The following is a 13,653-nucleotide window of genomic DNA, read 5'->3' as shown; positions in this document are numbered from 1 at the left end:
AAGAAAACGTGAGCAAAATTGTATTCTACCACCACATTGGAGCAGTTGATGTCTAATGATTCTGTGTATCTGATGCTGTGGCTCTCTGACTAACATATTTCAATAAAAAACAGAGTTAAACTAAAAAACATTGGCACACTGTAAAAAAAATTTGGGTTGCCCTAAAATTTTAAGCTGAATCAAATGAGTTCATTGAACTTACATTATGTACAACTGACTTAAAACAGCTTGTGTAACTTATAAAATGAAGTTAAAACATAATTAAATTAGTTTAATAAGTTACAATGACCTAAAAACATATGCTGTCATGACTAATTTTTCATATCATTTTACAGTGCAGTAATGGGTTGCATCTTAAATATATGGCAGTACCATGAAACATTCTACAAAACACATGCCACATGTATAAAACCCATGGGTATTTTCCAAAAAGCTCAAAATAAAACTACAGTGCATGGTGTCTAAAAACCATACAATCAATGTCCAAAATAACACAGAACAGTGGATCTTCTTATGAGTGTGGCTACAGAACAGAAAAGTAAGCCTATTTTTTCTATTTCATAGAAGTATGAAGGTCAGCATCATCATCATCATCCTCATCTCCCATCCCCCATCTCTCCAGAGGACCGTGACCCCCTCCATGAGTCAGATGACCACATCAGCTGTCCGACACATCTACTGTCCTCCTTTCACTCCTTACGCCACATCTTATTATGGCAGCACTTGTCGGACATTTCATACACACACTCCACTGAGTTGTTCAACTTCTGTATCATCATATTTCTCTTGCTATAAGTAGCAGAAGCGGAAAAGTTACATCTATTTCTCATTCACATTATGATCGCTGCACTTAACAGGACACGAATGTTTTCATCAAACTTTATTATGTAATGACATTCCCATACACTTGTAGAGTATGAATAGAGGCTCGTTTCGGTCGCGTTTACTAAACAAGAGAATAGAAACACACGCTTACCGCTTTTAGTTGTTCCAGTCGGTCCTTCATATTTCTGTCTGCTGTTTAACACTATCCAGAAAATAAAATAAATAAATAATAAATAGGAAATGTGACAATAAGACGGTGAAAGTAGCGTCGGAGCGGTTCGCGAAGTCTAGATGTTTGCTCCTGAACTCCGCGGATTCCTGCTCCGACACAGAGTCTTGTTATTCCACCAAAGGTCCATGCAATATGGCTGCTCTCCTCCAAACCAGTAGTTTTTTTTTCATCTAAATCTATCCGCTCAGAGGATTAAAACAACAGTTGTGTTCAGTCTGCTTAATCTGTATTCCTCCCTCTCCCTCTCTTTTCTCGTTATAATCGTTTAGAAAGAGCTGTTCTTTCACGCATGCTCTCTGCCTCTCTCTCTCTAACCTGCACCGCTGCTCTGCCCACGGTCACGCCCTGCGCGGACAGGACACCTGTGTGCGCGTGCGCGTAACTTATTATTTTTAACTTATTAACGTTTATTCTTTAAATTATTTTCAATTTTATTTTTGCTAGATTGTTTGCAACCACTTACCTTTAAAATAGGAAATCCAATGAATCACTTCTTTCAGTACCATAAATGAAGAATTGATTTATTAATTTAATGAGATTTACTTTCAGACTCAGTAGGTTGAAAGTAAAGTAACTTCTCTGCAGTTGGCTTGTCAGTGCTAAATCACTTTTGTTTTAATAAAAAACTAAGATAATTTATTATTAAACATGTGTAAGTCGCGTGATTATTAAAATGATATGCCTTGCATATTTATGGCTATTGATAGGCTCTTGATAGGCTAGGAACAGCCTATCATTCTATTATTTTTCATATATCCTGTTAAAAGATTTTTGTGTTCATCCTTGCTACAAGCAAAAAAAAAAAAAAAAAAAAAAGAAAAGAAAAAAAGGAATAAACTTAATTGAAACAATTTATATATGGCATGGCCAATAAAAATACAATGGTCCTTTACCAGATAGTTTTTCAATTTACTTATAAAGATCATGTTACTTCAGTCATGTTGAAAAAAAAAATCGAAATCTTGAATCGGTCAAACTTTATAAAATAATCTAGATTTTTGTTTTTGCCAAATCGCCCAGCCATATGACATATGCATCTTAAAATTGGGAGGGTTTTCTGTAAAAGAAGACCATATTCATCAATCTACTCCGATGTCCCAGCAAACAGTAAAGCGTAAATTCATGTAGAATTTTACTTGTTGCATGAGTCTGAATGTAAATCATTTTTGTATCCTACATTTTTGACGGGACATATTTTACGGTTTTGTGATAAATATTACATTGATTGATTAACCCTGAATAGTGAATTCAAACATCCAAAGTAGCATATGAAGTTCCAGCTTTAAAAAAGGAGCTTGAAATAATGAGGAATACAGAAGCATTTTGACACCAAGCAAATTTGACAGATTCGCATTAATTGTTGATATTGACTCTTTAACTTCCACTAGTATAAAAAAATTAAACAATATAAATAAATAATCTGTTTAAATTGTTCCTTAAACCACTCAATTAAACATTTTTGTTTCGTTTTAATGATAAACTTACCTTGAAGAGATGATGCCAACCCTAACAGGAATAAATAGCCTAGACGATGCCAACCTTGTCAGGACTTTGAGGACAGCCTTAAGCAATACACAAACTGTTCTTATTTACTGTAATGATCAGATCACTTATATAGGGTGATTCAAAAAGAATACCACAACTTCCGGGTTGATGTCACTCGAGTGTCTGGAAGGGGTAATATTGAACATCTAACTTGTTTTCTGCTAAACAAAACTCGTTAAGCAGCCTACTCTTCACATTGATTAATTACCCAAGGTTCCATCATGTGTCTTTGAATAAATACAGATTTTTATATTCTTTTTGAATGACCCAAATAAATACACACAGATAACCTTTTTTGTTTTAAATACACACCATATACTTTACAATTGCAGGTTATAGCCTATAGTCAACTGAACCTTTTATAAAGCTGCTCTGGAATGAAAATTATTGAGAAAAGCACTATACAAATAAACTTAAACTGAATTGAACTAACCCTACATTAGGTCAATCAAGTAGCTCCTATGCCAGATAAAGAGTTAATGCAGAACATGGAACTGAGAAAACAGTTTAAATACACTGAAAACAGATGATCAACAAAAACAAAGAACAGGTGTGTAAAATTATCGGTAACCATAGCAACAAAATGACAAGAATGCATAGAAGAGCATAATGCACAACAGAACATTTGTGAAATGGAATTAATTCTGCTAAATGTAGCCATTTGAATTCCAGATTTTAAAAATTGTATTAAATTTGAAAAAAATTTAAAATATGAATTTAAAATTATTTGTAGTGAACTACTTTAAATTACGCGATATTAGCAGTTTGCACATTATTTTTGTACTATTATTACCATTTTTATTTTACCTTTTGTCGGATTGCTCAATATTTATTACATGTCCGTAACTACTTTCCTCTGAAAATGCCCAGACAGACAATTAGAATAACCTCTAATAAATGCACTTGGTAAATGTAAATTAACTTTGTTTTCTAAAGCTGCATTTCTGGTTTAGGTATGCACCTTCCACACACAATGAATGAAATTTCAAATAGGCCTAATAAGCCTTACAAATCAAATGACTTAAGTCAGTCAGCTGACAAATCAATGGAAATTCATTCTGTATGATTTAAGTATGCCAGTGTATATACAAGAACAATTAATACCTTAATACCTTGTAAAATAGCATTTAAGACTTTTTAAATTTCTCTACATTGATTTATCAACTTTTAATATTTTTTAAGACTCTGCGGACACCCTGTATGCATCTCTCTTGAATTCACACGAAACTTTATAATAATTCAGTTAATTTAGACAATCCCTTGTCAATACATCATCTTTTTATTGAATAATATATTTTTTATTAAATACACAGCAAAATATGGGGACCCAAAACAACTCTATGGGTGTTAATTTCAACACTTTGAAAGTGTCTCATGGGGTCCACTCAATACAGAGTTAAATCAACACTTTCAAAAGGGTTGGCACATTGACACCGAAGTAAGGGTTAATTTTAACTCTGGGCAGAGTTAAAAAATGTACCTATATTTAACACCGCCTGGTGTAATATATTGTTATTTTATTCAACTCTCTTGAGTGTAAATATGGTAAAAAGGTCAAATAGACTGTAAATTACAAAAGAAAAAACATTTTATTTGAAAACATTCACCACTTCAACAATTCATTCAATTTTTAAAATGCAACAATGTCAAGTATGCTTTAAATGTTTTATTAGTACAGACAGTATCAACAAAATATGAATGACCAGTGCTCAAAAAGGCTGTTTCAGTCCTTTGGTCCAAACTTGATGTTTCATCAGAGCAATTTGAAAGTTCAATATAGCGTCACTCATAGTTTTCTTCTGAATGCATAGTTTTCTTCTGAAATTACATTTTAAACAACTTGGCGTGCAAATCTTTCACTTCTGGTGTTTCCTTGGTCCACCATATCAAACAGAGCAGTTTAAATGAAGGTATAAATGCTGTAAACTTGTGTAAAAACAAACTGGAGCTAGGAAATCTCATCAAGCATGTCCTGTGAATGAAGTGCTTCCCAGCCACAGGATGACCTTTTTATCCATGACGATGTAGTAGCTGCTGATCGCTCGTCTGGTGGTTCCTGATGCACGGATATAGGGTGAAGCTCATCTAAGAACTCTTCAAGACTCCAGCATGACTAAGAAAAATGTTTGAAAACAAATTGCAATCAAATTCTATGATATATTTAAAAGAACATTTAAAGTAAATAAAACATTCAAGAAATCTAAACTCACCTTTTGAAAATCTACATGATGATCCACAACTTGACTCTCCCAGCTGGTTGAGGTGACAGGTTATGGAAAAGTAGAAAAAACACATACATCACTGTTGGATCTCCAAAAACAATTAGGTTAACCACTATGACTAGAACTGGAAAAACAGGCAGCTGTCTGTCCAGAATCCTGAATTTAACACAACACTTGGAGCAAAATTTAGAGGAGTATAAATTTTTTTTATATCATTTAGTGATGCTGACTTTCCCAAAATATTGGCCACAGTGTAAAAAATATTCATAAATTTTCTGTAAGTGTGTGCGTGTGTGTGTGTGTGTGTGTGTGTGTGTGTGTGTGTGTGTGTGTGTGTGTGTGTGCGTGTTTCTTTACCAGATTCAACTTGTTAGGCCCTTTCAGGTCCAGTATTGAGGCCACCTATCCTGGAGTCTAGCAGATGTTTCAGGTCCAAATATAATCTAAAATATTTGGATAAGCAGAAGAGGAAAAGTGCAAAGCAAAGAGCAAAACATTATTTAAATAACAGTTCACCCACAATACAAAACTTATCACCTTCATGTCATTTGTTATTCTTTAATGCTCTAATACCCTCTCAGCTTGTGAAACAAATACAGAACTTTATCAAACATACCTTCATTATTATCACCACATATGACCAAGAAGGTGTGCTTGGTCATTTCACCAACTCTGGAAATACACCATCCGTCTCTAATCAGCCACCGTCTCAGGGTCTTGTGTTATTGTATAGAGAACTGTGGCTGTTAAAAAACAACACATTAGTATCTAACACATATGCATAACCTTCAGATAAAAAAGAGAGATGAACATCACAAAGTATGCCTCACACTTTTTCAGATATCTTTTGATTCAGATGTTGATTATTGATAATAAATCTACAAATCAAACCTGTACCATCATTAGGCTGCTCAAATATGAATCAGTTGATTAATTTTACAGACTGGTGGCTGTTTACAACGCACTAAATTGTCTTTAATATAACGGAAATGTTGTGTACAGTACATGCTAAGTTTAGCCTATAGTTTTAAGCACAATATCATGCGGGAGAAAAAGCTTGACTAAGATGTTCCTGACTACAGAAATAGCCTAACTTACTAACGTCAGACATCCCGAGTTGGGAAAATCATTTTCGGGGGATACAGAGTTGATTTGCGGGAGGTAGCGGGAGAGATGAGTACCTGAAGAGCGGTGGGATGAGTTGCGCGCGACGTACATGAAGAGCTGGGAGGGATGCGGTGGAGAGGGGTGTGCAAAATGTTTAATGACAGGGCGGGAGACGCGCGATTTCCGGGAGATTATCATTCATTTGCGGGCATCTACTTGGGCATCTGGGAGTCTCTGTGCATTTGCGGGATAACGTTAACGTTAGTCCCGCAACTTCCGGGAGACTTCTGTAACGTTAAATGACTGAGAAAGTGCAAACGCGGTCATTTAAAGACATTAATGTTAACATTCCGGTTGTCAACACTTAACGTAATATAATTCAAGCGTACGTTATCACGCGAGTCTATGGACTAACAGAATATGGACGGCCACGAATGAACCAGTTTAAAATGGCCGCGGTGTTTAAAATAACCAAATTAACGTACACGAATAACAAACAATCATATGTTTTAGTCAGGAAGCCTTTTACAAGTAAGCATATGTTCATTTACTCACCAGATATGTTTTAGAAACTCTCCAAAGCTCATGGAAACCGTCCTGTGTTGCCGTTAGCATCCGGGCAGAGTAGGCTAAGTTAGGCTGCTCCGGGGATTCCCTCGCTAGTTTGCTTCGAATTAAAGTAGAAGTGTCGATTTTATTTTACAGATGGGTAACAACGCACCAAAATGGCATTAAGCGTTGCAGAAATGTGTTGAACATGTACATTTGATGTTTTATGCACTATTTATGCGTAAGCATATATACAAAACATTCTTGAAAAGAAGTGAATAGTAATGCAGTTAAGCTAGATACACAAACGACCATGAATGAACCGCAAAAGTTTAAAATTGTCATTCCATTCTAAAGTTATTAACTTAACAATATGTTTACAACTGTATTTCCTTAAAGAAAGTCAGTAAAATACCAACATTTAGGTAGTTTGACTCACCAGTTGCTGTTCTAAACCTCAGATGGAAAATCCCAACAAACACACAACGTTGCCTCAACGTAGCGACCTTCCTACAACGTTGTACCAACATTGCAAAAAGGTTGAGGATTCTACGTTGTTTCTAAAGGTTGTCACAACGATGTCATAAGGTTGCCATTTAAACATCATGAGGGTCGCACCCAACAAACACAGTTACGTTGTAGCGATGTCTGCACAACGTTGTATTTTTTCAAAGGCAACGTTGCCGCTTACGTGCTCGCTACATTGTCACAACGTAGAAATGTAAGACGTGAGAAGGCTGTAGCAACGTTGTCGTGCGACATTCAGCAACCGCGAGGCGGCGTTCTTACTACTTGTATTAATATTTTTTGTGGCAGTTTATCAATACTGCCTAGAATACAGGATAAGCAGCAATTCTTTTCCAGTATTGCTTAATATGAAATATTGTTCATTTATTTTTCCTATTTAATTTAACAATTGCATGTGTAAACTTTAAAGTGTTTAAAATAACACACAAATGAATATAATCAAACTTTTTATTATATATTTCACAACATTTAATACATACAGTACACATCTAATTATAAGCAAACAGTATATGTTTAGAGTATATGTTTAGATTATATATATATATATATATATATATATATATATATATATATATATATATATATATATATATATATATATATATATATATATATATATAATTAAACTAAAGGGTAAACAAACAAGAAAAGCAAACAAGAAATCATTAAAATGTAAATATACATATAAATAAATATATAAATTAAAATTCAGACACTGGGCAGTGAAGCTCTGGACTGGAGAATACAGCAGACCGGGGAGCGCAGCTGAAGACCAGTCGTAGTTGTTGGTATGGAGAAAGCAGTCAGAGGAAGAAACAAATCCAACAGATAATCCAGCTTCAGAGATCCACAGCAGACACAAGTCAAAATAGGCAGTGAACAAGAGAGGACAGATGGAAACAACTATGACTAGCAAGTTATTGAAGTTTCAGACATTTATTGTAATTTCATTACATATAAAATCTCCAGTGAGTAATTATGTAGCCTACTTTATTTTATTGCTTTAATATATCATATACCAAAATTACATACAATTAAATGAATTTAGAGATACAGGGAAAACAGGTTTGAGTTAACAGAAGTCAGAGTTAGTCTCCCAATACTTACTTAAATTATGAGAAGAGAAAGAAGAGGTCCTATAGTTGTGGCGTTGCTCGCTGTAAATGGAATGTTAAAATTAGTGTCATTTCAATAACAGCTGTACAAAATAATAAAGTAATTTTTCATAAGCATGATCTATTTTCCACATTATGAACATGCTGTTTTAGGTAACGATACTACATTTATTATGATAGTAAATAGAGTAGTATACTTCTTACCTCATTCAATTATTCTTTCCATAGATCAGGAATTACAGCAACACTGATCTGAGGTGAATTCAACAGCTGAAAAAATTCTGAAAGACAAGTTACATAAGTAATTTGAAAACAACAGTGAGTGGTTAAACAATAGAGTTTTATGCAACTTACACATACTTAAAATCCAGAAATTATCAATAGAAGATTACCTCCATGTGAAAATAGCCTGTTGAGCAAAGAAAAGAGTGGGTTTTAAATAAAACATCAAAAGATAAATCAAAATAGAAATTTAGACTAGCAGACCTTTTTATTAATATCTATATTAATCAGGCATATGAACATCAACTTATATACTTTAACTTATAGGGATAGCTCACCCAAAACTGACAATTCTGCCATTTAGCCTCATCCTTTATTTGATCCAAACTTATTTAGCTTTTTTTCTGCTAAACAATAAAAAAGATGTATTAAATAAAGCTGGAAAACTGTAACTATTTAATTCCATAGTGTTTTCCTACTATGAAAGCAAATGCTTACAGTCTTTAATGTTCAACAGAATAAAGAAACTTAAAGGTTTGGAATCACTTAGGCTATTATTTACAGGGCAAATAATTCGTGAGTACATATCATTTTTGAGTGAACTGTTCCTTTAACGGGACGCAAACTGCACAGAGATGTTTTGTATTTAAAAGTTATTTTGTGTGTTTTGTAAAAAGTGGATCGGCTCGTGTGATAAAGTATCAGACTGATCACTATGGATATGGAAAAAACTGAACTTCAAAAACATTATTTTCCATTTGACTAAAGACTAAGCGTAGGTAAATAATCAGGAAATGTTTTATCGAAAGATTTAACATAATGATTTTAATGTTGTTGCCGTCCGTGAACGGAATGCTGAAATGTTACTCGCTCGTAATAACTTCATTACGGCTTTTGTGTGTGTGTAATGTTGGAACAGATTGTTGTCGAAATCGTAGGTTTGTTTGAATATTCACGATTTACGTATCTTATTTAGCAAGAAGAAATAAAACAATACTCACGTCTCCTCGGTCGTTGATGAATGAGACGACGGCTTGTTGAAATTTAAACTGATTCAGCTGTGACCAGTAAATGTTGTACAGTGGTCGTCCACGCCACCCAAGCACAACCTAAAGTATGCGGCCCTCGTGATGTTTAAATGGCAACCTTATGTCATCGTTGTGACAACGTTTAGCAACAACGTAGAATCCTCAACCTTTTTGCAAGGTTGGTACAACGTTGTAGGAAGGTCGCTACGTTGAGGCAACGTTGTGTGTTTGTTGGGCATGCTTTAGGTTGTGCTTAGGTGGCGTGGACGACCACTGTACAACATTTACTGGTCACAGCTGAATCAGTTTAAATTTCAACAAGCCGTCGTCTCATTCATCAACGACCGAGGAGACGTGAGTATTGCTTTATTTCTTCATGCTAAATAAGATACATAAATCGTGAATATTCAAACAAACCTATGATTTCGACAACAATCTGTTCCAACATTACACACACACAAAAGCCGTAATGAAGTTATTACGAGCGAGTAACATTTCGGCATTCCGTTAACGGACGGCAACAACATTAAAATCATTATGTTAAATCTCTCGATAAAACATTTCCTGATTATTTACCTACGCCTTGTCTTTAGTCAAATGGACAATAATGTTTTTGAAGTTCAGTTTTTTCCATATCCATCGTGATCAGTTAGTATGATACTTCATCACACAAGCCGACCCACTTTTTACAAAACACAAAATAACTTTTAAAAACAAAACATCTCTGTGCAGATTGCGTCCCGTTAAAGGAACAGTTCACTCAAAAATGATATGTACTCACGAATTATTTGCCCTGTAAATAATAAGTGATTCCAAACCTTTAAGTTTCTTTATTCTGTTGAACATTAAAGACTGTAAGCATTTGCTTTCATGGTAGGAAAACACTATGGAATTAAATAGTTACAGTTTTCCAGCTTTATTTAATACATCTTCTTTATTGTTTAGCAGAAAAAAAAGCTAAATAAGTTTGGAACAAATAAAGAATGAGGCTAAAATGGCAGAATTGTCAGTTTTGGGTGAGCTATCCCTATAAGTTAAAGTATATAAATTGAGGTTCATATGCCTAATTAATATAGATAGTAATTAAAAGGTCTGCTAGTCTAAATTTCTATTTTGATTGGTCTTTTGATGTTTTATTTAAAACCCACTCTTCTCTTTGCTCAACAGGCTATTTTTACATGGAGGTAATCTTCTATTGATAATTTCTGGATTTTAATTATGCGTAAGTTGCATGAAACTATTGTTTAATCACTCACTGTTGTTTTCAAATTACTTATGTAACTTGTCTTTCAGAATGTTTTCAGCTGTTGAATTCACCTCAGATCAGTGTTGCTGTAATTCCTGATGGAAAGAAGAATTGAATGAGGTAAGAAGTATACTATTCTATTTACTATTAAATGTAGTTATGTTACCTAAAACAGCATGTCCATAATGTGGAAAATAGATCATGCTTATGAAAAATTACTTTATTATTTTGTACAGCTGTTATTGAAATGACACTAAGTTTAACATTTCATTAACAGCGAGCAACGCCACAACTACAGGACCTCTTCTTTCTCTTCTCATAATTTACAGTAAGTATTCGGAGACTAACTCTGACTTCTGTTAACTCAAACCTGTTTTCCCTGTATCTCTAAATTTATTTAATTGTTTGTAATTTTGGTATATGATATATTATTAAAACATTAAAATAAAGTAGGCTACATAATTACTCTGGAGATTTTATATGTAATGAAATTACAATAAATGTCTGAAACTTCAATAACTTGCTAGTCATAGTCATTTCCTGTGTAGTGCTGTTGTGTCAAGCTCTGATCTGTCCTCTCTTGTTCACTGCCTATTTTGACTTTTGTCTGCTGTGGATCTCTGAAGCTGGATTATCCGTTGAATTTGTTTCTTCCTCTGACTGCTTTCTCCATACCAACAACTACGACTGGTCTTCAGCTGCGCTCCCCGGTCTGCTGTATTCTCCAGTCCAGAGCTTCACTGACCAGTGTTTGAATTTTAATTTATATATTTATTTATATATTTATTTACATTTTAATGATTTCTTGTTTACTTTTCTTGTTTGTTTACCCTTTAGTTTATATATATATATATATATATATATATATATATATATATATATATATATATATATATATATATATATATATATATATATATAAACTTTATTTTATACTGTTTGCTTATAATTAGATACTGTATGTGTACTGTATGTATTAAATGTTGTGAAATATATAATAAAAAGTTTGATTATATTCATTTGTGTGGCATTTTTACACTTTAAAGTTTACACATGCAGTTTTTAAATTAAATAGGAAAAATAAATGAACAATATTTCACATTAAGCAATACTGGAAAAGAATTGCTGCTTATCCTGTATTCTAGGCAGTAATGATAAACTGCCACAAAAAAATATTAATACAAGTAGTAAGAACGCCGCCTCGCGGTTGCTGAATGTCGCACGACAACGTTGCTAGCCTTCTCACGTCTTACATTTCTACGTTGTGACAATGTAGCGAGCACGTAAGCGGCAACGTTGCCTTTGAAAAAATACAACGTTGTGCAGACATCGCTACAACGTAAATGTGTTTGTTGGGATGGCGTCTGGAAAATTCTTCAGTGACTGGGGCTGCATGTATTCCCGGATGTTGGAAATAACACCACCAAGTGTTGAAAAGATAACTCCTTGATTTCGCACTGAATAAAATCAATTCTAACTCTTATTATACTCATTTATCAAAATCTAACTCTTTAACGTCAACACTTTACTCTGAATTGCTTCAACACCGAGAATTTAACTCTGATGGATTTGCTGTGTACATATTTGGAAATCTTTAATTCTTGACCATTTTTGTAAGTTTTGAAAAATATTTAAAAACAAATATGTGTTCAAATATAGTTTCTACAATTAGGCAATATTTGCCTGTTTTTCCTGTGTTTAAAAAAAAAAAAAACTTTAAAAATATAATTGCCTACTAAAAATGTTTAGGAGTATATGTATTTGATTAAAAAATAATTTCATCTCATTTTTATAAATAAGTTCATCCACATTTATTGTTAATTAGAAATGCATTTTAAAATATATTTAGAATATTTCAATAGAACTGTACTCTATGATAAAGCTGTAAGATACCAGGTGTTTTAGTAACAGTAAAAGTGGAGTCAAAGATCAATGTGTATTGGCCACTTCAGCACACATGAAGCACGAGAGCTGACATTCATTAACCCTCTCCTTTATCAACACTAACCAGGAAAGCAGAATGCCATCGTGTGTCGGCTCAGTTTGGATTCTCTGGAGGAAATGTGACGGCCTGTGGTTTCTAACCAATCGTGACACAAGAGTGTAATGGCTGTGGTGTTTAAAGCCCTTCCTCTTGAAAGTTTGACTCAACAGACCGCTAATGGCATAAATTACGATTCTCTGCTCTCTAGTGGCCACATTGTATTATTACGTATTAAGTAACGAAGACGTAGAAAATGTTACGATTTTTACACAGGTTCAGCATTTTACATATTGTTGAACTTTTTATAAAAAAAATAAATAAATAAATAAAAAAAAACGTATGTATTATTTTATTCCCCAGGTAGCTCTTGACAATGCAATGCCCATTTATTTGCGAATACATTATATCAATTTGCTGTGAACTGATACTCTTGTTAAAAGGTCCAGGATTGGAGATGTAATCGCCACAGAATACTTCAACTTAAATAAAAATGCTTACAGTCGTCAACATTTGAAGTTTCATCAAAATTTATCAAAAACTACTGAACATTAGAGGAGTGGGACAGTTTTAACATTTTTTTTGCATTTCCTTCAGTTTTTCAGTGTTTTTGTGGAAACCCAAAACATCAATATAATAAACCCAAATCTTTCAGACATCCAGCCACATTGCTATTAGCCTATATGTGTACATGTGATAATATATGCAGAATTTAAACTTGAACAGATTTAAATGTATTTCATCAGGCTAGATTTAATTTACAGCTTTTTGGTAAACATAAAGGTAAATGAGTTAAATTGGCCACATAAAAACAAACTATTACAAGGACAGGCAAACATTTTTTTACTGACAATCTAGAGTGAGCCTTTACTAAACTACTTCTTTGAACTATGAAATAAGTTAATTGATCTAATAATTATTATTTTAAATTAAATTACATTGAAATCAAATTTAAACTGTACTTTGTTAATATGGCAAGCTTTTAAATTAGTTTTGTAATTGGGGACAGTTGCAACAGAATGTTGGAACTATCCCAACTCTGTCAACCCAGAT

At 33.6% G+C, this 13,653-nt stretch overlaps 1 protein-coding gene and 3 long non-coding RNA genes across 26 annotated transcripts in view; 1 reads left to right on the top strand and 3 right to left on the bottom strand.

Annotated features, from left to right (window-relative positions):
- The window catches only part of stx3b (syntaxin 3b), a 60,309-nt gene extending 58,940 nt beyond the window's left edge, over positions 1 to 1,369 (bottom strand). For all 13 annotated transcript variants that reach the window (XR_015506647.1, XR_015506651.1, XR_015506649.1 and 10 more), the window contains exon 1: positions 977 to 1,369. Coding sequence is in view for 6 of the 13 variants with exons in the window: in XM_087280290.1 (XP_087136416.1) it covers positions 977 to 1,006 (30 nt within the window). In the remaining 7 variants the exon portion in view is untranslated. The remainder of the gene's footprint in view (positions 1 to 976) is intronic.
- A 2,803-nt stretch (positions 1,370 to 4,172) lies between these two features.
- LOC141377504 (uncharacterized) lies at positions 4,173 to 7,203 on the bottom strand. The gene is made up of 6 exons (XR_015507439.1): positions 6,920 to 7,203; positions 6,487 to 6,598; positions 5,441 to 5,567; positions 5,182 to 5,267; positions 4,813 to 4,855; positions 4,173 to 4,715 (listed from the first exon to the last, which is right to left on the bottom strand). It is a non-coding gene; the product is annotated as an uncharacterized LOC141377504 (long non-coding RNA).
- Positions 7,204 to 7,707: 504 nt separating this feature from the next.
- LOC110439157 (uncharacterized) lies at positions 7,708 to 9,569 on the bottom strand. Of its 8 annotated transcripts, none has more exons than XR_015507431.1 (6): positions 9,347 to 9,569; positions 8,684 to 8,752; positions 8,478 to 8,532; positions 8,328 to 8,404; positions 8,116 to 8,165; positions 7,708 to 7,845 (listed from the first exon to the last, which is right to left on the bottom strand). It is a non-coding gene; the product is annotated as an uncharacterized LOC110439157 (long non-coding RNA). The 8 variants fall into 8 exon arrangements; XR_015507429.1 differs by having other exon boundaries at positions 8,484 to 8,532; XR_015507432.1 differs by having other exon boundaries at positions 8,516 to 8,532.
- Positions 9,570 to 9,645: 76 nt separating this feature from the next.
- Positions 9,646 to 11,385, top strand: LOC141377505 (uncharacterized). Of its 4 annotated transcripts, none has more exons than XR_015507436.1 (5): positions 9,646 to 9,727; positions 10,541 to 10,595; positions 10,667 to 10,739; positions 10,897 to 10,951; positions 11,246 to 11,385. It is a non-coding gene; the product is annotated as an uncharacterized LOC141377505 (long non-coding RNA). The 4 variants fall into 4 exon arrangements; XR_015507437.1 differs by having other exon boundaries at positions 10,541 to 10,557; positions 10,897 to 10,947; positions 11,246 to 11,384; XR_015507435.1 differs by having other exon boundaries at positions 10,897 to 10,947; positions 11,246 to 11,384.
- The last annotated feature ends 2,268 nt before the right edge of the window (positions 11,386 to 13,653 follow it).

This window comes from Danio rerio, chromosome 14, assembly GCF_052040795.2.
Source record: "Danio rerio strain M-AB ecotype USA chromosome 14, GRCz13ab, whole genome shotgun sequence".
NCBI lineage: Eukaryota > Metazoa > Chordata > Actinopteri > Cypriniformes > Danionidae > Danio > Danio rerio.
Note: the sequence above shows the minus strand (reverse complement) of the source record. Positions and strands in the feature narration are given on the sequence as shown.